We start from the raw sequence: 23,938 nt of genomic DNA, 5'->3' as shown, positions 1-23,938 counted from the left end.
CAACCCATAAACTCTAATTTGAGAAACAGAAATAATAATCCAGTGTTTTTATGCACCAGTGCCTTATTGTTAAGTGCCTGGAGATCATCAAATGAAAGGCACCCAAGGCAGGTACCAGCAACCTCCAATCCCAGCCACAAAAGCAAAATAATGAAGGAAACCTTATCAGAACCTGTATCTTGGGGGAGAAGAGGGGAAATAAAGACAGGTATCAGGAGGTAACAAACAAATCAGAAAAAAGGTCTCAGCTATGAGGCTGGCAGAAAACATTTGACTGTGACAGACTAGCTTAGCTGTCCCTAGGGTTGTCCATCCTTCATGATTTTGGTTATTGCCTTAAGAGGGAAGGGATCTCTCCCCTCATCTCTAAATCAAAATGTGAACTACAACTAGAACTGGGCCCAAGGACTCAGTCTTTTATAGGACTCAGGCAGGCAAGTACCCTCCGAATAGTTGGTTTGGGAGTTATGCCCTGAGGGTGACTGACCTTAGGCTAACATAAATGCTGTCCCAGCTTCAATCCCCACCCCTCACTCCTACCCACCTGCCTGACCTTGATCAACAATCCTCTCTCCCTAGGTCCCAAGGTCTTACTCCCCATACACAGAGGAGGTCTACAAGTGTTCAGAGATTCTTGGGTAAATGCAAATATATCAACCAGTTTGTGTCTTTGTTTTTACTAGTCAGTCAACACTAAGCATTTATTAAGCACTTATCTCTGATCTCTTTGTCAGCCCTACCTCTCTCTCTTTCTCTTCACAGTCAATTTTATATCTGCAGCTGTCTATTGGACATCTCAAGCTAGATGTCTCATAGACATCCTAAACTAAAAATGTTCAAAACAACTTATTATTTTCCCCAAAAAACCCTTCCCTCTTCTCAACCTCCCTTTTACTATAAAGAGTATCACCATCCTCCTAGTCACCAAGATTCCCAACTGAGGTGTCCTCAACTCCTCCAAACAATTGTTAAGTCTTATCATTTCTACCTTCATAACATCTCTTGTTATGGAGATACAAAGAAAGGCAGGAAACAGTCCCTGGTCTCTTCAGTCAATCAGTGAATAGGCAAGCCCTTCTCTCCTTCTGTCCTCTGACACTGTCATCATCATCTCTGTTGCTTCATGCTATCGCAGCAGCCTTCTGGTTGGTCTCTCTGTTTTGTCTCCCCAGTCTAGTATCCTCTTCTCAGCTGTCAAAGTGATCTTCTTAAAGCACAGGTCTGATGATTATACTCCTGCCCCCTTCCATTCAGTTTAAAAAAAAAAAAAAGAGGCTCCCCATCACTTCCAGGATCAAATACATGTTAGCACAGGTTCAGCTCATAGCATTTATGCTGTGGGTGAACTTCAGTCTTCACCCTCTGGACACAGCAGGAAAAAAAAAAAGCAGCTGTCCTAATCCAGTCAGTTTTAAATTTTTTATTAATTTATTTTGATTTATCAACAATCACTTCAATAAGCTTTTGAGTTTTTAATTTTTCTACCCTTCTCTCCCCCCTCCCTCCCCAAGATGGCACACAATCTGATATAAGCTTTTTAAAAATATATATATATTTTACAAAATAAGCTTTTTTTTTGAGGCAATTGGGGTTAACTGACTTGCCCAGGGTCACACAGCTAGTAAGTGTCAAGTGTCTGGTCAGAGACAGGATTTGAACTCAGGTCCTCCTTGTTAGAAAAATCTGAAACAAAAATCTACTACAGTGAGTGAGTGAAGGAAAGCCTTTATTGAGCACTTTCGTAGCACGTGAGCACTGGTTTATTCGGTAAGATCCATACTCCACCTAAGCAGGCTCCTATTGGTCTAGTTCATCTGAGTTACACCGTTCCTGGACAGCCCATCTCATGTCCATCCATGTTTTGTTAACTCTACCCATTTCATGGGTCCCACATTCAAAAATGGCAGCTATCTCCGCCGTTGGGGTGTGTCAGTTCACATTCAATAAGTTTATTAAACAAGCGAAGTGGAGAAAAGCCTTTGCTTGGGGGGTTGAAGCCCCATCCTTGAACCTGAGCCTTTAGGGCTCTTTCTTAAGGAACTAGTCGTTTATAGAAAAGTTTAGAGTACTTTCTGATTGGTTGAGTGACTAGCCACAAGATCTTGGAATTTCTTATCCTGCTGTGGAAGCTTAAGCCCTTAAAATCTTTGTTACACTCCTGACTCCAAGGCCAGTGTTCTATCCACTGTGCCAATCTGGGCAGTTTTAAAGATGAAGTCTACTCCCCTTACACAGATGATCAAAGGAGGTTACTGCCATCTGCATGGTAAGATGGGAGGGGAATTCCTCCCAGGAGCAGGGTGGCTCTATGTTAGGAGATCTGGGCATGCCCAGGGAAGCCCCCTCAGGGTACCTTCATGTTAGGCAATCTAGTAAGAGAAACAAACATGGATACAACCTAATCCTGTTTGTCTTCCTTAGACTAAACCCTGTAGGTTGACAGTATGCTCCAAAAGCTCTTTGCACATGAAATCCCATGACTGTTGTTCAAAGTCTTTCATAATCAAGCCCCTTCCTACTTTCCCAGTCTTTCAATGACACTGGCCTCCTTGCTATTCCTCACACATGACTCATTTGTCCTTTGTTTTCAAAGAGGACCAATAACATCGCAGGGTGACATCTTGACACGTGTGAACTGGATTTAAGTAAGGCAGAGTTGAGCAAAGCTGTCAGCCTCACTCCATCTTCCAACTCTGGGAATTTTCCCTGGCTATCTCCCATGCCTGTAATGCTCCAGATCCTCAACTCTATCTCCTGATTTTCCTGGCTTCCTTCAAGTGTCAACTAAAGTCCCACATTCTGCTAGAAGCCTTCTTGGTCATCCTTAATCTTAGTGCCTTTCTTCTGAAATTACTCACAATTTATCCCGTACATAGTCAACCCCAAGAAGTGCTTATCAAGCAATTACTACATACCAGGCACTGTGCAAAACACTGAGAATACTGGGAATGAGCAGAGATACAGTCCCTGGTCTCAAGTCACTTATGTTCTAATGGGGGAAAGGCAGCATTTAAAAGGCACTGGAAAGGGAACATGGTAGAGACAGTCAAGGAGAGAGCTGGGAGTATAGCCTGGAGAAAGATATGGATGGCCTGAGCTTCTTCCTTAAAATGGGGTTCTAGGAGGAAACCCCCACTCTCCTCCAATCAGACCAAAAGGCCTCAGAGGTGGAGGGACTTGGAATATGTGAAGTCTAGGGATGAAGTGAGTTTCTAGGGTAAAAATGTTTTAAGAGCACTGTAGAGAAAGACCAAGTGAGTCTGGAACCCAGAGAAAGCAAGGGTGAGGGCCAGGCTGCAGCATGAGTTTTTCAGCCAGCATGTATATCTTATTTTCATATGGTTGTTGCCACATTTTCTCCCCCACCTCCAATTATTCTGAGTTCCCTGATGACTCCTGGGACTGGTTTTTCTGCCTTCCTTTGACTCTCCAGTGCCTAGCACAATGCCTGGCTCATAATAGGTGCTCAATAAACGCCTATTCACTGACTGACACATGAGACCAGGGACTGTTTTCTGCCTTTGTATCCTCAGGATTTAGCATAGTTCCTGGAACACAGTAGGTGGTAAATAAATGCTCATTGATTGACTAAGCTCTGTAGATAGCAAAAAAAAAAAAAAATGCAAAAACAAAGTCCAAACCTCCAAGGTGCTCACATTCTAATGGTGGAGACAACAAAAACAACTAAGTCTATTCGGTGTAAACAAAACATTGGAAGGTAAATTCAGAGGGAAATGGTGGTTGGGGAAAATAGGAGGACGCTGGGAAAGCCTCCTGCAGAAGACAGGATTTAAGCTCAGTCTGGAAGGAAACCTGAGAAGAGAAAAGAAAGAGAAGAGAAGGAAACCTACTATGTGCCAGGCACCTGCCCAACTAAGCAAAGGGTATACAAGGAAGGACCTCATTCGCATACAGAGCTTCCACTCGGACCCTTTCAGGCCAAGAGCTTTGCATGCTTGCAAAGCACAAACAGAGCATGCGCATTAGCCCTGCCTGGGCTGCCTTATTAAGACAGAATTTCTTCGAATGCCCCGCCCCCATCCTGTGCCTGAAGTGCGTGAGGCAGGAGGTGGCAGACAAACTGGGAGGGGAATTTTTGCAAACACTGGAGGAGGAAGAGGAAGCCCAGTGGAAAGCGTAAGGCCTGGGAGTGGACTGCTCCACTGGGTCAAGGCTATCGCTGCTGCCAGTTTCCTAGTCTGTCAAAAGCACGTGGTTCCACTGCCTCCTCCCCACTTCACCAAGTTTGAGGCCCACAGTCAACCCCACCCCCACTCAAAAAAAAAATTGTTGCAAATAGCTCAACCCATTTAGCTTAGGACGCCTGCGCTCGTGGAATTTTGGGAGTTGTAGTCTTGCTGGGGAAGAGCCCTCATTGGCCACTGCGGAAGGATGGACTACAGATCCCAAGACGCCCCAGCCACCACAACACTCCTCTCCACCCTCCGCTTCGCACAGCTTCCTGGGATTGGTAGTTCTAAGGCTTAGCAAACGTTGAAGCTCGGAAAAGGAGAAAGAACTACAAGTCCCGAAAGGACGTGCTCCCAACCCTCTCCCCCGCCCCTCTCTCAGGCAGAGTGGTGTTTTTGTTGTTGGTGAAAGGTGAGGGGAACAGCTGATCTTCTGCTGGGGTAAGAGAATTGTTCCTAATTTTTGTTTTGGGGGGAAGGGAGATTTATGGAGTGTCACCCCGACTTTTCATCTTTGAAAAGGAACTCTAGGGAAACAGAGACTGTTAAAAGGGTTAACCCTTTAGTGGAAAGGGCCCCCCCAGATCTCCCCGCGTTTGGGGCGCGTGGGTTTGAGGGGTTCCCTGGACTTGAAGGGAGTTCCCTGCTTGTCCTCCCCTCTTGCCTTTGGGTAACTCACCATGAAGGGCTGGGTAGGCTTGGGAGGGAGGAATTGAGGGTGCTGAAATGAGGGCGAGCCCCCTTTTTGATCATCCCCTCTCAAAGCAGCCATCTCCCTCAAAATCAGTTCCAAGGCCTTCCTTGCCCTCTATGGGCAGGGCACGGGGGAGCTCTGGAGTCATGCGACAAGAGTGAGGGTCTCTGGACCCTCCCCATATGGATGCCCCTAAATCTGATCTGACGCACACACACACCCTTTTTATGATGGTGCAATGCATAGTTTTCTAATTTTTTTCCCAGCCCTGGAGGAAGAATCCAGATTTAATGTAGTTTTGTGGGGGCTAGAGAGTTATCTAGACTTCCCCAATTTAGATTCTTGGGAATAAACTCCACTCCCTACACCTTTACCCCCACCCTTTCAGAGAGTAGAAAAAATTGGCCTGATTGAAGCTAATGCAGAGAATCAGCAGGACTTAACTTGAGGGTCTTTGAGCCCAAGATAAATTAAAGAGTTAGAGGGGTTACATTGCATTTAATTTCCTGCCTGATTTTCAAAGAAATTTTAAACTCTTTCCCAATGGCAGTTATACTCCCAGCTGCCTTCTTCCTCCTGGGTTTATTTTTTTTTTTAACTTTTTTTTTAACTTTAAAAGTCTCTGCCCCGTCTTCCCCCTCCTGGCACCAGACAGTATGGGTCTGTGATGTTTTGGGGCCTGCACATGACTAGTGGCGTTTCCTGATTGGACATCCTGTGAGCTGCGTTTCAGACGTAGGTGGGAGGGAGCAGGCAGAAAAGGGAAGGACTCTCAGTTCTGGGTAATAGTTTCTCTTTTCTAATCCTCACATCCCATCTTCTCTTACCCACCCTTCTGCCCCAGGGCAAACCAGAACACCCCTGCTTTCATACCCTACTCTGCAGCTATCAGTCTCAAAGGAGTTGCTTAAATATTTAAGATTGAAAACTGCAGAGACTGGGGTGGAAGGGATTAGTGTATTCTGGAGCTGAATTTGGTTTATTCTGGTTTAAGATATCAGGAGGTCAAGCATCCCAGTGGGATGGTAGGTCAAAGGTCCAGGAAGCAGGAGATGTCAGTTTTGTTCCATCGCCTAATACTGGAAATGAATCTTTACCTTCCCACCACCACCCCAGTCTCATCTGTGCCCAGGGGTGGGGTTTTCCTGGCTTCTGGCCCCCACATTCCATCTCCCCCATCCCACCACGTTCCTATCTGATGTTTCACTCCACCCTGAAGCAGCCGCCTCCAGGATTCCTGACTTCACGGGGTAATATTTAGGGAGTCCCAGCATAGAGCCAATCCCTTTCTACCTTTTCTCTGTCTTATGCCTCAAATGGGAGTGGGGATAGTTGGGTTCCCAAGAATTTATAAGGATTAGGACACTCAATAGAGAGGGAAAGGGGGACCACTGTCTCAGGGGCATAAGGATTTCAGTTTGGACACTCCAACCAGATTCTAGTCCTGGAGACTCAGTCATTCTTGTCCATTGGTTAATTCTTGTTATCAGTTGTCCTTAAGAGTATTAAAATTGCAGCTGTGTCAACAGCCCCAGGAAGTGAGTGAAGGGGTCACTTTGACTTCCGGGGAGGAGGGCGGTGAGGAAGTAGAATATCCCTTTCTGTAATTTAATTCCATATTCAAAAGCCTTGGCAATTAAGGGCCTGAAGTCAGGGGAGGAACTGGAGAGGTAGAAATGGGGTGTAAGTTAAAGAAAATAAGAGTGAGGGGATAGAATTAGAACCTGGAGCTGAAGGTCAGGGTTGGTTGGAGTTAGGGGCACTGAGCTTCTGTAGGGCAAGGATTTAAATTATGGAAAGTACCTGTGAGCCTAAGACTGAAAGGGGCAGATTGAAAGGCTCAATGCCTTGGTTCTAAGAACCAAGAATGAAAATATCTGTGTTCTATGCTCTTAGAGCCATGGTAATTGAGATTTGAGGGCCATGGTAATCAAGATTCCTTGGTCCCCAGGTCTGGTGGTTATTATAGTTGTGTATGAGGAAACAGATTGGGGAAGAGGTTAGCTTTGAAGCATTGAACCCCTCATTATCACCTGCCTACTGGACATTTCTACCTGGTGGCTCATAGGCATCTCAAAGACAACATGTCCAAGCCAGAATTCATCTTCTTCCCACCCCACACCCCCAACCACTCATCATCATGACTTCTTTGTTTCTGTCAAGGTCACCACTGTCTTTCCAGTACCTCCGTTCAAAGTCTTGGAATCATCCTTTTCTCTCTTCCTCACACCCCCATGCCATTCATTGCCGAGTCTTGTCAGTCCTACCTCAACAGGACTTCTTGCATGTGTCCCCTTCTGGGTATTTCTTCAGCCACCACCTACACCAGGTCCTCATTACCTCTGGCCTCAATTATTGCAAAATCCTTCTAATTGGTCTCCCTGGTAACAGTTTCCTTTAAGTCTAGTCCTTTCTCCACACAAACTGCCAGATCCATGTTCCTAAAGCACAGTTCAGACCTCACTCATCACTCCTGTGCTCAAGAAGCTTTAGTGGTTCCCCATCACTGCTAACATAAAATGCATTTTTGAAACCATCTGGTTTCAAACTCTCTTTCTAGATCTAGGCCATTACTTCCCCCAATGTACCTCTGACCGAAGACCTCTTCTCAGTGTTCCCTAGATGTGACATTCTGGCCTTTACACAGGCTGTCTGTCCCCTCTGCCTGCAATGTTCTTCTTCCTCACCTTTCCCTTTTGGCATCCTTGGCTTCATTCAAAGCTCAGTTTCAGTGCTACTTTCTACTTGGGGCCTTTCCTGTTCTCCCCCAATCATTATCAGTTCCCCTCCCCAGAAAAACTTTAGTCATATTTTGTATTCACTTGACTGTATACAGGTTGCTTTTGCCCAGTAGACTGTAAGTTCCTTGAGGAAAGGGACTATTAACATTTTTGTTTTCTGTTCTCAGAAACTAGCACAATGCCTGATGCAATAGCAGGAGTTTAACAAGTGCTCATTGAATTGAATTAACTCCTCACTCCCTGGCAGGACTGAGATATCTAAGAAGGCATCATGGAGGAGTCATTGCTCAGCCGAACCCCATCCCGGGGTGGGGTCACTTTTCTGAATGTGGCCAGGACCTATATCCCCAACACCAAGGTGGAATGTCACTACACCCTACCCCCAGGCACTGTGGCCAATGCCAGCGACTGGATTGGCATCTTCAAGGTACCTGTCAGGGAAGCATGACTGTTTTAGGATAGAGGGTAGAGGAACATAGGTTGCTTAAATGGACAGGTGGGAGGAGGAAGAGATGGAGGTGACAGCGGATGCCTGGCTTTCTTGCCCCACTCCAGTACTGGGAATGAGCTGAAACTTCTCCCTTTCCCAATTGCCCTTAAGTTCCCCCAGGGCCCCTAGAACTATTCCCCCCCAATACCCCCAGTCCCTACACCTCCAGCCCTAGAGTACTCCCTAGTACCCTCAGCAGAAGGTAAGTCAGAGCTCATGATGTACAAAAGTCAGGAATGATTATGGCCTAAAAGTCCCATTCCAATTTTGGGCACTTACAGAAAGAGGCCTCCTCAGTCCGAGATTATCACACCTTTGTCTGGTGCGTGGTACCTGAAGGTGCAGCTGAGGGCTCTGCTGTTCACTCCAGTGTCCAGTTCCAAGGTATGTGGGAAGACCAGAGGCCTGGGAGGAGGAGCAAGGGGACAGTTATAGGAAAGCTAGGCTAGAGAGAGACTAAGAGACACAGAGAGGAAATAAGTGCAAATGAGTATAATGGAAATTACACATAGCTGTATTCAGGGAGTGTAGAAAGCCAAGGGGATTTCATAGGCACTTGAGGTTGATGGGGACTGGAGGTACCAGACATTAGTCCAATTGCCCACACTAATCAGGATTTCTCTTTTAGAACTGGGAGAATTAGTCTGATAAAGCTTTCTGGAATAGGATCCTGTGGAATAGGGTTGAGAAGGAGGAGGGTTAAGAGGAGCAGCCTGTGAGAAGCTCTGAGGTAGGGAGAGAATGGGACAGAGAACCAGAGCTGGGGCATCCTGGGAGATGAGGAGGGATTAGTAGAGAGAGGGTATTGGAAAAGTTCAGAGGTAAAAATTCGGTGTGGGGCAGGGTCTAGGTCTTGCTCCTAAGGATTCTTGGGTGCCCAATTCTTCCCATAGCCAGCTACCTGCCCAAGCCAGGTGCCCAGTTCTACCAGTTCCGCTATGTAAACCACCAAGGCCGAGTGTGTGGCCAGAGCTCCTCATTCCAGTTTCGGGAACCAAGGCCCATGGATGAACTGGTGATGCTAGAGGAACCCGAAAGTGATTCTGATATCCTGCTTGTTGTCCCCAAGGCAACAGTGCTGCAGGTAAATGAGAGAAATGGTGCTGGGGGCCGCCTCCATCTTTATTCTCAAGTCTTTGTTCTATATGTTGTGAATTACACCCGGCTCCTGGCCTCAAGGAACTTTCTATAGAAAAGATGAGATATAGGGTCTGGACATGGGGGAAGAGACTAGGAACAGATAGGATCCCAGGGAACAGACTAGTTCAGAACAAAGACCAGATGGACAGAGCTCTACCTTTCAACTGTTGAGTAGATAAGTAGAGATTGGATAAGCATAGCCAAGAGCTTGGGCTGGAGGCAAGTGGAAGTGATAGGGGAAATGCTTCATTTGGGAAGTCTTCCTAGAAAATAGGAGATAAAGAGCAGCCTTAAAAAAAAAAGATTTCTAGCAAGTGGGAGTATTATCCAGATGATGGTGATAGATACAGCCCTTAGGTACAGCCCCTTAGAAAAGCCCAAGGCCAAGATAGAAAGTTATGAAAAACAGTTTTGAAAAAAAATAGAAATATTAAGAATGGACAATTAGTATATTCGGTATAAGTCAGAGCTCAACTTATAAAAATCAGGAATGGGGTAGCTAAGGTGGTACAGTGGGTAGAGCACCAGCTCTGGATTCAGGAGGACCTGAGTTCAAATCGGGCCTCAGACACATAATGCTTACTAGCTGTGTGACCATGGGCAAGTCACTTAACCCCATTGCCTAGTCCCCCCAAAAAAATTAGGAATGGTTAAAGCAAAGGAGACTTATTCTCAGATTTGGAAACACTGGGGAAAGCCATGTCTTCTGTTCAGATGAATCATGGAAGGTTTGCCAGAAGAAGGAGGATTCAGGCATTGGTCAGGCCAGGGATGGAGTAGTTATGATAAGTTACAAATGAATAGGGCCAGAAGAAGGTGGAAGTGGAATGAAAAACTGGGAGGGCTGTGCCTAATGAGCAGGGGATGGAGGTAGGGTCAAGTGCATCGACATTTTTCCAAGCCTGTTCCCCTCTTGCCCATCCTTTTTATTATTCATAATGAGTGGGCTTCCCAGCCTAGAACCACAACCCATTCTGGGTGGGGTTTGGAGGGAATCAGGAAGTTAGCATGAGGGTAATGGGGGAGGGGGAATGGTGACTGACATTACATGGGCATCTCTAGAACCAGCTAGAAGAAAGCCAGCAGGAACGGAATGACCTGATGAGACTGAAGTTGCAGTTGGAGGGGGAGGTGACAGAATTGAAGAGCAGGGTGCATGAGCTGGAGACCACGCTGCAGGTCACCAAGGAGGAGCAGGCCAAGCTGATGGAGCAGTACAAGGTGGGTAGGAGTATTTACCTGCAAGCCCATGAGGCTTCCAGAATCTGAATGCTTGTAGAGGAAGAGGGGTGTTGGCGGGGGTTGGGGAGTCAGGATAGCTCTGTCCTCAAAGGAGTGGGGCTGGTACAATTCAGGATCAACGTTGGTTGCAAGAAGAACTTCCCGATCCAGCAATGTCCTCTTGTAAAGGACTCTTTAAATGTGGTAGAGTCTGGGATGGTTCACAGCATAATATGGTGAAATGATCCCTGGTCTTAAATTCAGGAGTCTCAAGTTCCAATCCTGGCTCTGAACATTTACCATCTTGGCATTCATTAGTGTGACATTAGATGAGTCACTTCAACATACTCTGCCTAAGTGTCCTCATCTGTGAAATGGGGGTATTCATTTTATCCCTTGTGTAGTAGTGTTGAGGAGAAGCGCTTTGTAACTATACCATTAAGTGCTCTGTAAACGGGAGTTATGGATTATCATTATGGGGTAGGGGAGGTCCAACACAGAGGTGAGGGGGTGTCTGAGATGACTCCTCCGAGTTCCCTTCAAGGAGGACGCCTCATGGCACAGTGGGACAACGCAGTGGCTTTGGAATCCCGGCTCTGCTACTTCTGCCTGAGTGACTTTGGACAAGTCACTCAGCTTCTCTGTGCCTCAGTATCCTCATCTGTAAAATTAGGGGGTTGGGCTGTATGGCCTCTGGGGCATTCCTTCTGGCTCTTAATCTAAGTTCCTGTGTGGATGTGGGAACGGAAGGGAGAGGGAGGAAGCCTCCGAAGTTTTTGAGCTCCCTTCCTACTCCCCCTTTGCCTCCGTTTCCCTCTCAATGAGGGGAGTCTCAGCCTTCCTTTTCTTCTGGGATAACCTCAGGGGCTATCACGTGCCCATGGGGAGCTTAAAGAAGAGCGGGATGTCCTGAGCAGACAACAGGGAGACCATGTGGCCCGGATCCTGGAACTGGAGGATGACATCCATAGCATCAGTGAGAAGGTGCTGGAGAAGGAGGTGGAGCTGGACAGGTAAGGAGGCCCCTTTACCCTGCTCCACCCCGATCCGCTAGCTAAGACCCAGGAGTCAGTGGGGAGATGCCATCGCAGGGGAAGGTTCGTGAGCCTGGTCAGTAAAAGCCACTCGAGGGTGGCATAAGAATGCATCTGTTGGCATAATGTCAACAAGCAGGAATAAGGTTAGACTCTCAGGATTTACGGACAGCCAGGATTACACGCTGTTAGAACTAGGTCACTGAGAGCTTGTAGCTTCTCTTAGCCCTGGAGATTTAAAGTCATAGAATGAATCTTAGCATTAGAAAAGAACCTTAGGGATCATCCAGCCCAGCGTCCCCTTCAGGACAGATATCCCTTCTGTAAAATCTCTGACAGGTAGTCAACCAACTTTTGCATGAACGCTTCTAACAACAGGGAGCTCACTACCTTACCTAAGGTAATGCATTCTATTTCTGAATACCTTTTAAAATTTTTAATTTTAAATTTATGGAATATAACAAGCATTTCTATTAACATGGTACAATAAAAAAGATGATTACGCATGAAACTGCAACTCTACTATGCACAATTTGCTGTTCCTTTCAAATGTACAACAAATTCATCCCTCCTCTCCTTCTGTCCACATAGGGAATCATACCCTTACCTGAAAGTGCTCTGCCCAAAGAAATGCAAATTTTGATTGCTGAAACCTAGCAAGATATCTTGGGCTTTATGGGCTAGATTTCTTTTTTATGGACCATGTCTAAACACAAACACTCTGGCTCACATTGATTGGCCCACGGTAGGTCGCAGCTCAAGCCTCACTTGGTCATTGTTTGGATTCTGATAGCTCAGAGTGAGTGTAAATAGAAATTGTTTCTGTTTTGGCCAGATAGATCTGAGGGTCTTCACCTCCCAAGTTGATTTTTTTTTTTTACTAGGGAAAAGAGACCATTCTTTGCCTTCTTTTTTAACCTAGCCTTAATCGCTGAGTGGGCATTGTCTCAGGTAAACTGAGACCTGGGAAAGACCTTTGCTTAAAAAGGCCAAGGTCTCCCACAGCATCCAGGAACATCTCCAGTCGGCCTGATCTATATCTTGCCACTGGACCCAGATGGCTCTGAAGGAGAAAGTGACATTGGTGACTTTGCACAGCCCTCCCTCACTTAAATCCAATTCACTTGCAAGTCATAACATCTCCTTCCTGATGTCATGGTCCTCTTCAAGAAGGACAAATAACAATTAAATCATGTAAATTTCTTTTTTTTCTTCCCCCCACCCCCTCAGATGGCTACCATTAGACACACACACATATACACACACATATACACACACACACACACACACACACACTCTTTTCATTGTCAAATTTCTTCCCTTCAATTTCTACCGATGGGTCCTAGTTATCTCCTACAGAACTGTAATGGGATAAGCCTTAACTCTTCCACATCACAACCTTTCAGATATTTAAAGACAGGTCTTCTGTTTTCTAGGCTAAATATTTTCAGTTCCTTTAATTTTTCTCATATAATTTCTGACCCTCAGTCATCCTCCTAGCACAGGGGTTCTTAACCTTTATTTTCGTCCTGGAACCCTTTGGCCATGGTCTGGTGAAGCTGATGGGGCCCTCCTCAGAATCATGTTTGTTGCCTACTTTCAAAAATGAAACAAATGCTAAATACTAGTTAGAAAACAGTGAAAATAAAGATGTCATTTTCCCCTGTCCAAATTCAAACCCCTCTAAAATCTCCCTACCTTAGGCTATCAATGTCCCTGTTAAAATATGGCCCCCAAAGAATTAACCACAGTCCTCTAAATTTAGTCTGCCTCTCCACAGGACAATGATACTGTTATCTCTCCATCTGAATGCTGTATTTTTGTTAATGCAGCCAACAATTACATTAACTTTTTGGCAGCCATGCCACATTTTGTATTCTGATTAACCTTGCAGTAAAATTAGGTCTTTTTCCCATGACCTGATACTAAATCAGGTCATACTCATCTTGTACCTGGGCGGTTGCTCTTTTGAGCCTTTTGCTTCTACCTAGAAGCAGAGGGATAAATAAGTAGACCTCTGATGTCTCTTTGGGTCTATGGCACCTATAAATCTTTGCCCATCAGAAGGGTTCAAATGTTCAGGCCTGGAAGAGCCAAGAGGAGGTGAGGGGACTGGGACCTGAGACTCCAGCTAGGGAAAGCAGTTAATTAGAGCTGATGTGAGTTCCCAGGATGGAACCAGCCTAGAGCCAGAAAGGGTTTAGAACAACATCATCTTGTTTTTATGTCTGAACCATACAGGAACAGGTAAGAAAGACTGGTAAGGGCTGAGTCAAAGGAGGAAAAGTCAATGGCAGGATATGGGCACAAACCATGGAGCTTGCCTCCCAGGTAACCAGCTAGACTTGGAGTCAGGAAGTCATGAGTTCCAACTTTGTCTTACTAGCTGTCAAGGCAAGTCAATAAACATTGATTTGTTTGTTTGTTTGTTTGGGGGGAGGCATCTGGGTTTAAGTGACTTGCCCAGGGTCACACAGCTAGTTAATATCTGAGGACAGATTTGAACTCAAGTCCTCCTGACTCCAGGGCTGGTGCTCTATCCACTACCCCGTCTAAGCTGCCCATCAACAAGCATTTATAAACCACCTGCTATTGCCAGACACTGTGCTAAGTACTAGGTTACAAAGAAAGGCAAAAAAAAAAAACAGTCCCTTCTCTCGAGGAGCTCCCATTCTAATGAGGGAGACGCCATGCAGACAGCTCTGTACAAACAAGCTATATGTGAGATAAATGTGAGATAATGAACAGAAGGAAAGAATTAGCATTAAGGAAATACTTCTTGTAGAAGGTGGGATTTTAGGTGAGACTTGAAAGAAGCCAGGAAAGCCAGAAGGTAGAGATGAAGTGAGAGCATTCCAGGCATGGAGAGCAGCCAGGGAAAATGCCTGGAGTTGGGAAATGGAGTGTCTTGTGCAAAGAACAGCTAGGAGGCCGGTGTTACTGGATAACTGAGTCCTGGGGATGTGGGGGAGGAAGGCGAGTCGTGTGGAAGAAGAATGGAAAGGTAGGAGGTTATGAAGGTCTTTTAACACTCAACAGAGGATTTTATATTTGATCCTGGGAGTGATTGGAAGCCACTAGAGTTTATGGAATGAGGGGGAGGGTGTCATGGTCAGTTACGTAGTCAGTTGCGTTTGGGAAAATGGAAGCTGAGTGGAGAGTGGACTGGAGTGGGGAAGAATTGATGCTGGGAGACACACCAGCAGCCATTGCAGTAGTCCAAGTATGAGGTAATAAGGGCCTGCACCAGGGTGGTGGAGAGGAGAGAAGGGGACATATGTGACATATGTCACAAAGGTAGAAGCAACAGGACTTGGCAACTGATTGGATTGGGGTGGGGGAAGTGACAGAGAGTGAGAAGTTGAAGATGACACTAGATTGTGATCAGAATGATGGTGGTGCCTTTGACAATGATAGGGAAGTTAGAGAAAGGGAAGAGTTTTGGGAAAAGTTAATTTAATGATGTACATGTTGAGTTTAAAATGTCTATGAGATACCCAGTTTGAGATGTCCGTTAGGCAGTTGGAGATCCAAGACTGGAGATCAGGAGAGAGCTTAAACTGGACAGACAGATCTGAGAATCATCTGCGTAGAGATTATAATTTAATCCATGAGAGCTGATGAGCAAAATCGTCTATGAGGAAATGAGAAGAGAGCTTTGGGGGACACCCACGGTTGGTGGGTGCTATGTGACCCTGGACAATTAATTTAACCTCTCTCACTCTCAGTTTCTCATCTATAAAATAAAAGAATTGGACTTGACAGCTTCAAAATCCTAAATTCTGCCCATTTTGTCCTTGGTCCACAGGGTCAAGGACACAGTGAAGGCGTTGACTCAGGAGCAGGAGCAGCTTCTGGGGCAGCTGAAGGAAGAACAAGCAGACAAGGAGCAGAGCCAGGTGAGGGGCCAAACAGGAAAGGGGCAGTGCCAGGCCTTCATGGTGAAGGAGAGCGCAAAAGGCAGCAGGTCTGAAATTGCAGTTGTCTTAAATCTCACCATGCCCATGTACTGCTGGAAACTCTGGGCTGGATAGCAGGAGAGCTGAGTACAGTGGGGCATAGATGCCCAGGCTCAGGCTCCCCTTGGGCTCCGATGCTGGATCCCTTTGAGGCTGGGAAACTGACTTGTTCTGATTTGCCTTATCGGCCCGTAAAGCAGACTGTGCTGTATGGTCCAGAGACGTTATAGACGTTCCCCCCCAACTATAAGTAGAGTAGTAGATAGAGTACTGAGCTTGGAGTCAGGAAGATTTGAGTTCAAATCCTGCCTCAGACACGTACTAGCCGGGCAAATTTCTTACCGTCCCCCAGCCTTCCTTTTCTCACCTATAAAATGAGAGGGTTGGACTTGAGACACTCTTAGGCCCAGCTCTGAATCTGTGATCCTGTGATTCCCACCAGGCCGAGCTGCAGGTCTCACAACTGGAGTGCTGTCGCCTGAGTGCAGACCTACAGAAGGCCAAAAGCCATCAGGGGGAGCAGGCCTCTCAGCTCCAGAGACTGCAGGCGGAGGTCACCCGAATCCAGAATCTGCTGGATGAGGCCCAGCAGCGGATTGTGAGTAAGGGCCTGGACACCTGAATTCTGGGCAGGAGAAGCCAGAAGAATAGCTAGGCCTACAGTGTAGGACAGACGGATTATGCTCAGGGTAGGCAGCTCCAAATGCTCCCTGAACCAGCTTAAAGTGCAACTGGGAAATGTTTAATAAGATAAATAAAAATATAATACAATATAGTGTTCATTTGAGGCTTTCTAAGGCAATATGCAGCCCTCAGGGATCCATTAAAGTTTGATACCCCTAGTGTAGAGGAAACCTGAGAGACCCCAAGAATGGAAAGGGAAAGGAAGGGATTAGCTGCTGTGGTTTGGAGGATAAGGCACCTGGGTCCTGAGTGGAGGAAGAGTGTAGAATCTAATGGAAGATAGGAAACTTCAAGGTTAAAGTCTTGGGGTCCCCATATTAGCTCAGGTGTAACTGACTTCATGCCTGTGTTCTCTCCTGGAGGCTGAACTGGAGCCCCTGAAAGAGCAGCTTCGGGGGACCCAGGAGCTCGCAGTCTCGAGCCAGCAAAAGGCCTCCCTGCTTGGGGAGGAGCTGGCCAGCACAGCAAGTGCCAGAGACCGAACCATGGCTGACCTCCACAGGAGCCGGCTGGAGGTAGCCGAGGCCAACAACAGGCTGGTGGAGCTGAGCCTGCAGTGGAGAGAAGACAAGAGCTCATGGAGCAAGGAACGCGCGGGGCTTCTGCAAAATGTAGAGGTGCAGAGATAGGGGTGGGAAGACGGGGTTGGGGAGGCCACAGGGAGGCAAGAAATGTAAGGGCCGTGTCAGGTGTTTCGCAGCGAGAGCTTTAGCCTCCACCCCTGTCATGGGTTAAAAAAAGGAGGTGGTTGGCCCTTGGCAATTCAGTCGGTTTGGGGTTTGGTGGGGAATGAGTCTGAACCACACTTCTCTGTTATGTCTACTCCTGACCCATACAGTGCCGCCTCCTCCCGCCCCATTCCTATCCCGCATGCCCTCTTCCCATCCTGCCCTTCACTTGACCTTCCGGGGCCTTCTTTCCATTTTCCCCTGTTCTTCACAGACTCTGGGACCATGAGAGTTGAGTGAGGGAGGCAGCAAAGGGGATCCAGAGAAGTAAGACCAGTGAATCCGAAGGGCAGGGAGGCGGTGCAAGGGTGGGGCTCTTATCAGTGACATTCTCCTTCCTGCCCTTTTCTTTTCTGCCCATGCCCAGGCAGAGAAGGATAAGATCCTGAAGCTGAGTGCAGAGGTTCTGAGACTGGAGAAGGCCGTGCAGGAGGAGAGGACCCAGAGACAAGGCCTCAAAGCTGACCTGGCCCGAGAGAAGGATTCCAGTCTGGTAAGATCTCAGCCTCCACCAGAGATGCCTCTGCCCAAAAGCCCCTAGAGTCCACTGTGCCTTCTCCCTAAATGCCTAGAATGTCAGCTCGGAAGCCAGAGGTCGGAGGATCATAGATCTAGGGCTGGAAGGGATTGCAGAGGCTGTGGAGTTCAACTCCCCCATTTCACAGACTAAGAAACTGAGGCCCAGTGAGGGTAGTTGACTTGCTGAGGATAATGCTCAGGTGCATTTTGTTTTGCATCTTGTTTATGAGCAGCCTTGTCTACTTTGATCTGAAGTTTAGAAGCCCTCTTTCTACCACTAGCATAGATGCCTTTAGTTTCAGTTTGATTGACTTGAGGTGACCCAGGCTGACAAACTGTGTAGCTTGGAACGTATCATGACTAAACACTGGTCCGGACTTAAGCAACCTGCACTCAGCCTAGTTATAGTCTCTCAGACCCTAAATCCTTAAAAACAAAAGGAGCCAGATCTCCTACTCCCTAGTCGGAGATTTGTGGGTTAGGGAAGGGATTGTGGATTGGGTGGAGTATTGAGGGGGAGCAGAGTGGGAGAGGCTGGCTTTGGAATCCAAGGTTTCTTCCTTCCAGGTCACAGAGGTCAGGTTCTAAGAGAGAAGTTCTAGATTCCATGTTTTCCGTGGCCCCTCTCCTTCAGGTACAGCTGTCAGAAAGCAAGAGGGAGCTAACGGAGCTTCGGTCGGCCCTTCGCGTGTTTCAGAAGGAAAAGGAGCAGCTGCAGGAGGAGAAGCAGGTGAGCTGTGCAAGAGCTCAGGAGGCTCTAGCACGGCCACAGCTTCTGCACAGACCGGGTAGCTTCCAGCTTTGCTAACTCCTCTGAGCAGCCAGAGCCCCAGCCTGGGGCCTGTGTGGGACAGTGGTGAAAGGGGAGCCTTTGGAGTCAGAGGACATGGGTTCAAATCCCAGCTATGCTCCTTACCAGCTGTGTGACCTGGGGCCCTCCCAAGCCTTAGCCCCTGAGCTTCCTTTCAACTTAAATCTCTAACCCTATGATGTAAGAACTTGAGGCCTCTCGAAAAGGATGTGGTCACTTTCAGTTCCCTGAATATTAGAACATCATATGTTATTAGAACATCAGATGTTATTACGCGATTCTATTTATATGGTTCTATTATATAATAGCATTGGTGTGATATTAGTGGAGGAAAAAAGTGCTAGCAGCAAGCTTAAGGGTAGAGGTGCAGGAGGGTCTGGGATCAAAACTGGGAGGGGGTGAAGCTGCCCCTCTTCTTTCCCCCTGCCCCAGATGTCCTTGCTCCCTTTGTGGGGTGCTGACCCCAAGGAATGCGGGCAGAACTCATCCCTAGGACCAGAGAATCCTCATGGCCCAGGTGGGTTGGGGCCATTTCTGTCTTTACCATGTACCCTAACCCAGGAACTGCTGGAATATATGAGGAAGCTGGAGGCCCGCTTGGAAAAAGTGGCCGATGAGAAGTGGAGTGAGGATGCAGCCACCGAGGATGAGGAGGCGACTCCCGGGCTGAGTCTGTGCATCCCTGACCCCCCTTTCTCCAGCCTTCCCTTCCCCACCCCCAGCATCACTCAGTGCCTAGCAGGCTCCCAACCCTCTCCCCCAGGGTCCCTTTTAGGAATTGACCCCGTCTCCCATGTATCCCCTGATGGGGGTTGGTTTCAGGTCCTTTCCCCCTCTCCTCTTCTTAGAAGGCCCCAAGACTTTGACAGTCCCTCCTCTTCCCCACTCACAGGCTGCCCTGCAGCAGTCCTGACAGACTCAGAGGATGAATCCCCAGAGGACATGAGGCTTACTTCCTATGGGCTGTGTGAGCGAGGAGGCCCTGGCTCTAATCCCTCTGGACCCCGAGACACCCCTGCCCATGTGGTCATCAGCCAGCCATCCCCTATTGCTCCTCACATGACAGGTCCCCACGATGACAGTAGCTCTGACTCGGTGAGTAGAACATGCAGGACAGTCTTTGGGAGAAGGGGGTAAGGAAGGGTTAAAAGGGTTATACCAGATGTCCTAGCCTCCAGACACAGATTTTCAGCTTGATGGGTCACTCTGTTCTCCCTGATTGGGGAGGGAAGGGACTCAGTTGTACCCAGCCTATCCAAGTCCATTTGACCACCCACCCTTCACATAGCAGGACAGCCCTGCTCCTGGCCTCCATCTCCGATAGACTCATCTTGGTCCCATGTCCCAGTCCCCACTTCTGTCCCATGCCCTGGCTTCCCTTCCACTCCCATCCAGGCCCTGGTTCACTTTTCCCAGGCCCCATTCATGCTTCTTCATCTCCCTTCTCCATCCCCTAACTTCTAAAATGCCGCCCTACTCTACCCTATGTCTGAGTGCCCAGGAGGCAGAGGATGAAAAGGCAGTACTGATGGCAGCAGTGCAGAGTGGAGGGGAGGAGGCCAGCCTGCTGCTTCCTGAACTAGGCAGTGCCTTTTATGACGTGGCCAGGTGAGGTGGGAAACTACAAGGGTGTGTGCCAGGTCAGAGTGGAGTCCCTGTGGCCAGGGATAGCCCTCAGTCATTCACCCCTCCCCATACCCATCTTCTTGATCAAAGCCAAGACGGAGGAAGGGCTCAGGGTGGGGTCAGTGGCCAGCAAGGTTACCTGCTACCCCCAAAGTCCCAGATGTCTCTAGGTTCTAAATTTCACTCAACTTAAGACTGTACCATCAGCACTCAGAGGCTCTACTTGTAACAAGCTTCTGTGTTGTTTTAGCACCATCTTCCGTGGAGCCCAAATTGTCTTGCACCCCCTCTCTCCTGCCCTTCCCCCCCCCCACGCTGGCAGGTAGGTGCCCAAATCTCTGGATAAAGGGAAGCAATCAAGGACCACAGGGATGGGAAAGCTGGGATTCAGCATCTGATTATCCATGGGTCTTTGGCTTTCCCCAGCTCCCTTGGGGCCTCAGCGAGGGGTGGAGTTGGAGAGGGGGAGAGCCAGGTATCAGAGTGGTAAGTGCCTCCTCCCACTCAGGAAATGGTAAAAGATTGAGATCCAGGCATCTGGCCCCCAGCTTTGTCCCAGACATTGGAACAGACTTAGGGCAAAGGAGATGGGAGAATGCTGTCATCTCCTCCTTGGCTAGAGCAGGAAGATGAAGGACGATGTCATACTCATTTTCAGCCTCATTAGGCAGCAGACAGAGATGGAGGGAAGAGAGCGGGGCGGGGGGGGGGGGTATTGGGGGATGGGCTTTGGAAGCTTGGCTGAAGAGGCCAGTGAGAGACTGGGGAGGTAATAGATGCCAGCGCCTTTGAGAGCTAGGAAAAAAACAAGGCCTCTTTGGTTCTGCCCCTTGGGCGTCTGCTTTAAGAACCAAGAGAGGGAGTGATGCAGGCAGTCTAGGAAGTTGGACACCTGTGTCCGTTTGCCAAGAGCAAGAGCAACTAGGAGCCTGGGCATCTGGATTTCTGCTCCTAGGATCGAGGAGGAAGGGGTAGGCCTGCAGGACTAAATCACCTCCCCCACCACTCTACCTCTCCATAGTGGCTTTGTTGGGGGCCCCCTTTCTGAGGCCAGCCCAGGGGGCCCTGCCGCCCCGCCTTGGAAGGAGTGTCCCATATGTAAGGAACAGTTTCCTGAGTGTGACAAGGATGCCTTGGAGGAACACGTGGATGGACACTTCTTCTTCAGCACCCAGGATCCTTTTACCTTTGAGTGATACACACACACACACACACACACTTTTGTGGCAGACTGAATTTTAGGCCATCAAGACCCCTAAGAAGTCCTCACACCACTCCATTTCCACTGAGTTTGACCTTGAATCCACAAGGAGTGCTCCTCCCCCAACCAAGCAAGACACTATGCCCAACGGTTTGAGAGACAGACTAGGGGCTCCAGGGAAGGTACCCTGCTTCCTTTCCACTTGAGCCACCAGGCCCCCCACCCTTGAAAGCGAAGATCATCCCTCCAAACAGCCCGGCTTCTGCTGTGTCAGTGTTCCCCAGCCAAACCATGGAGCACACCCTCCTCCCCATTCATTCCCATTTGAGGTTTATATTTGTTTACCTGACTTCTTCTGTCTCCGGTTTGTGTGGAGGCAGAAAAATCAACCTAATGACTTTTTAACAAGCCTTCCAGCTCTAGGCTTCACCTGTTTCTGTTCCCTCACTCCCTTTCCCTAGCTTGCCCATATAATTAGACATTAAGTTTTGTGGTTTCTTTGGGGGGTAAAGAAGGCCTCCTGTACCCAATTTCATCCCTTTTCTGGCAGTACCCTCCTACCCCACATGGAAAGAAAAATTCATCTGTGCCTTTTGTGTTGGGGGAGGGGGGAATGGCTGAAACCGAGTATTTCTATCTCCTGACCTGTCCTCATCCCCCTTGACAGCAATAAGATATTCTTCCCTAATACCCTCCCTGTCACCACCACATGTCCACCCTTCCACCACCTCAAGTTGTGTAGCATGGGCAGAGATATTTATATGACATGTATACTATTCTAATAAAATGTGTTCTTACCACAAGCTATGACTAAGATAAAGGGGTTCAGGTATTTGGGAACAGGTGTTCCCACACTCCCTGGTCTCTGGATCTTGGTGAGAAGAGGAATTTAGTCATTTGGAAAAATGGAGCTGGGTGAGTTCCAGCTGTGTGTCCCCCACTGCTGCCAGTTCCCAGTGGGAAGAAGAAAAGGAAGCCAGGCCAAGACTGGACCTGACTTCCCCAGGGGCTGCAGTTCACTTTCCTGGCTTTCAACAGAGGGTTTGGGTTCTCTCCAAGAGACCAGGGAGGAGGGAGAGATACTATGGGTCTATCTCAGAAGGAGGCGAAGAGCTTGGTGATCTGGAAGGGCCCACCCAGTCCTACTTAGGCTCTGGCTCCTTCCATTGCCTTCACAGCATCTAGGGCTAGGAAACAGTGAGTAGTGCAATGGGAAAAGGGCTGGGTTCAAAGTATGCTGCCTGTGTGGTTTTGGGTGCATCAGTGAACCTTCCAGGCCTTAATTTACTCATCTGTAAAATGAGATCGTTGGACTAGATGACCTCTAAGCCCCTTCCAGTTCAAAATCTATTGTACTGTGACCTAAGCTATGCACTCATTTTAACATTTTCCTTATTATCAAATTGTAATAAATCTCCCTGCCAAAGTGGGCTTTCCCACCCCTGTGACCACTCAAGGACCTGTCAAATCTTTACTTCTTATTCCCTAGCACTCTTCCTCAAGGGTTCTACTATCCTCGCTCAGTCCCTCAACCTGACAGAGGCATGTACCATCCTTATCACTCTGTCCCCTAGGCCCAGGCCCTTCCCTCTTATCTTTCCCTCAGTGCCCTAGACCCCCACTTTTCCAGCTCCTGCATGGTGCTTGGTCCTACATACTGATGCCTGTTAGAAACGCACCAATCAACCCCAACCAGAGGATGTATTCAAGATGGCATTTACTGAGCACACCTGCTGGAAGGGACACAAATATCACAAACATACTAAATAAGGTACAAACAACACTCAGATATAGCCATGAAAACACCCAGTCATAGAGAATTTGGTGCACACAGATGAGCACATGATTGTCCCACTCCCAGTCATAGCCACACCCACAATGGACCCTCCATCAGCTTTTGGCCAATTCATCCTCCTTCCTGTCAGTAACAACCATACCCACACCCCCATTCATCTGAAACCCTCCTAAATCCCCTTCCTCTGCTCCCAGCTTCACCTGGACTATATCCTCCCCTTTCCCCTACTACTCTGTCTCCTAGCAACCTCACCTCCCTCCCTGAATCCCTTCCAAGTAAATTAGAGATAATGGATCTCTTCTCTCTCCATCTCAGCCCCTCTTTATTGATCCCTCTTTAATGAAAGTTAATTATAACAATGATTTAATTAATAGAATCCCTCTCTTCCTTTATTGCTTCCCGTATTAAAACTATTAATAAATACGAGCCAGGCTGACAGAGGCATCCATCACCCAGTTGGGATTCCCCCCCTCATTGTCCCCTCCCCCCAACCCCCACTGCCACTCTCCCTTGGCCTATAAACTTGCTGGGGTAGTAGGGGTTAATCAGGGAGGAATTATGAGCCCAAACCAGTATGGGGTCTGTTTAGAAAGTAATTGCTTAGTGAATCTAGAAAGGGAGGGAGGCCAAGAATCTAGCCATCTTATCCCCCAAATATGTGGCCTACTGAATGTGGAAATAAGAAAAACAGGGGGAGGGGACCCAGGGATCCTAACCCTCAGTATGGAAAAACCATTATTTCCAAAATCATGATATGATGCAGAGAACTAGATAAAGTAGCTGGTGAAGACACAATCTCTCCTCCTCCCTCAGAGAAGTCACAGCACCAATCCCTCACTAGAAACGAGAATGGAGACCCGCACTAGGAAGAACGAGGAGTACTTGGAAAGAGAGCTGGCAATAAGGCAGAGAAGGCTTCCTGGGTGGGGATGTCTCCCACTCCGAGGGGTACATGTGGACAAAAGAGGCAGCCTAAGCCCATCTTCAAGGCTCTTCTGATTATTGGCTGCTTACATCTTCCAGGACCCTCTGCTCCCATCCACACTTGACCCTTAGCCACTGCCAAGGCTTTGTACAAATGTATGTTTCTACCAGAGATACAATT

General features: G+C 47.9%; 1 protein-coding gene across 6 annotated transcripts; it reads left to right on the top strand.

The window, feature by feature from the left end:
• Positions 1-4,524: 4,524 nt before the first annotated feature.
• Positions 4,525-21,841, top strand: CALCOCO1 (calcium binding and coiled-coil domain 1). 6 transcript variants are annotated; one of them, XM_020966205.2, is made up of 16 exons: positions 4,525-4,631; positions 7,873-8,052; positions 8,397-8,499; positions 9,009-9,199; positions 10,318-10,476; positions 11,341-11,489; positions 15,319-15,409; positions 15,912-16,067; positions 16,516-16,770; positions 17,249-17,374; positions 18,035-18,130; positions 18,773-18,881; positions 19,104-19,306; positions 19,713-19,819; positions 20,088-20,159; positions 20,859-21,841. In XM_020966205.2, exons 2-16 carry the CDS (start codon positions 7,897-7,899, stop codon positions 21,031-21,033), a joined length of 2,148 nt encoding a protein of 715 aa, XP_020821864.1. In that variant the 5' UTR covers positions 4,525-4,631; positions 7,873-7,896; the 3' UTR covers positions 21,034-21,841. The 6 variants fall into 6 exon arrangements, with proteins under 6 accessions (XP_020821864.1, XP_020821865.1, XP_078001674.1 ...); XM_020966206.2 differs by lacking the exon at positions 20,088-20,159; XM_078145548.1 differs by having other exon boundaries at positions 18,773-19,306.
• Positions 21,842-23,938: the final 2,097 nt, after the last annotated feature.

This window comes from Phascolarctos cinereus, unplaced genomic scaffold, assembly GCF_003287225.1.
Source record: "Phascolarctos cinereus isolate Bilbo 61053 unplaced genomic scaffold, phaCin_HiC Scaffold_1;HRSCAF=81, whole genome shotgun sequence".
Taxonomy (NCBI): Eukaryota; Metazoa; Chordata; class Mammalia; order Diprotodontia; family Phascolarctidae; genus Phascolarctos; species Phascolarctos cinereus.
This window is presented reverse-complemented; position numbering and strand designations above follow the sequence as displayed.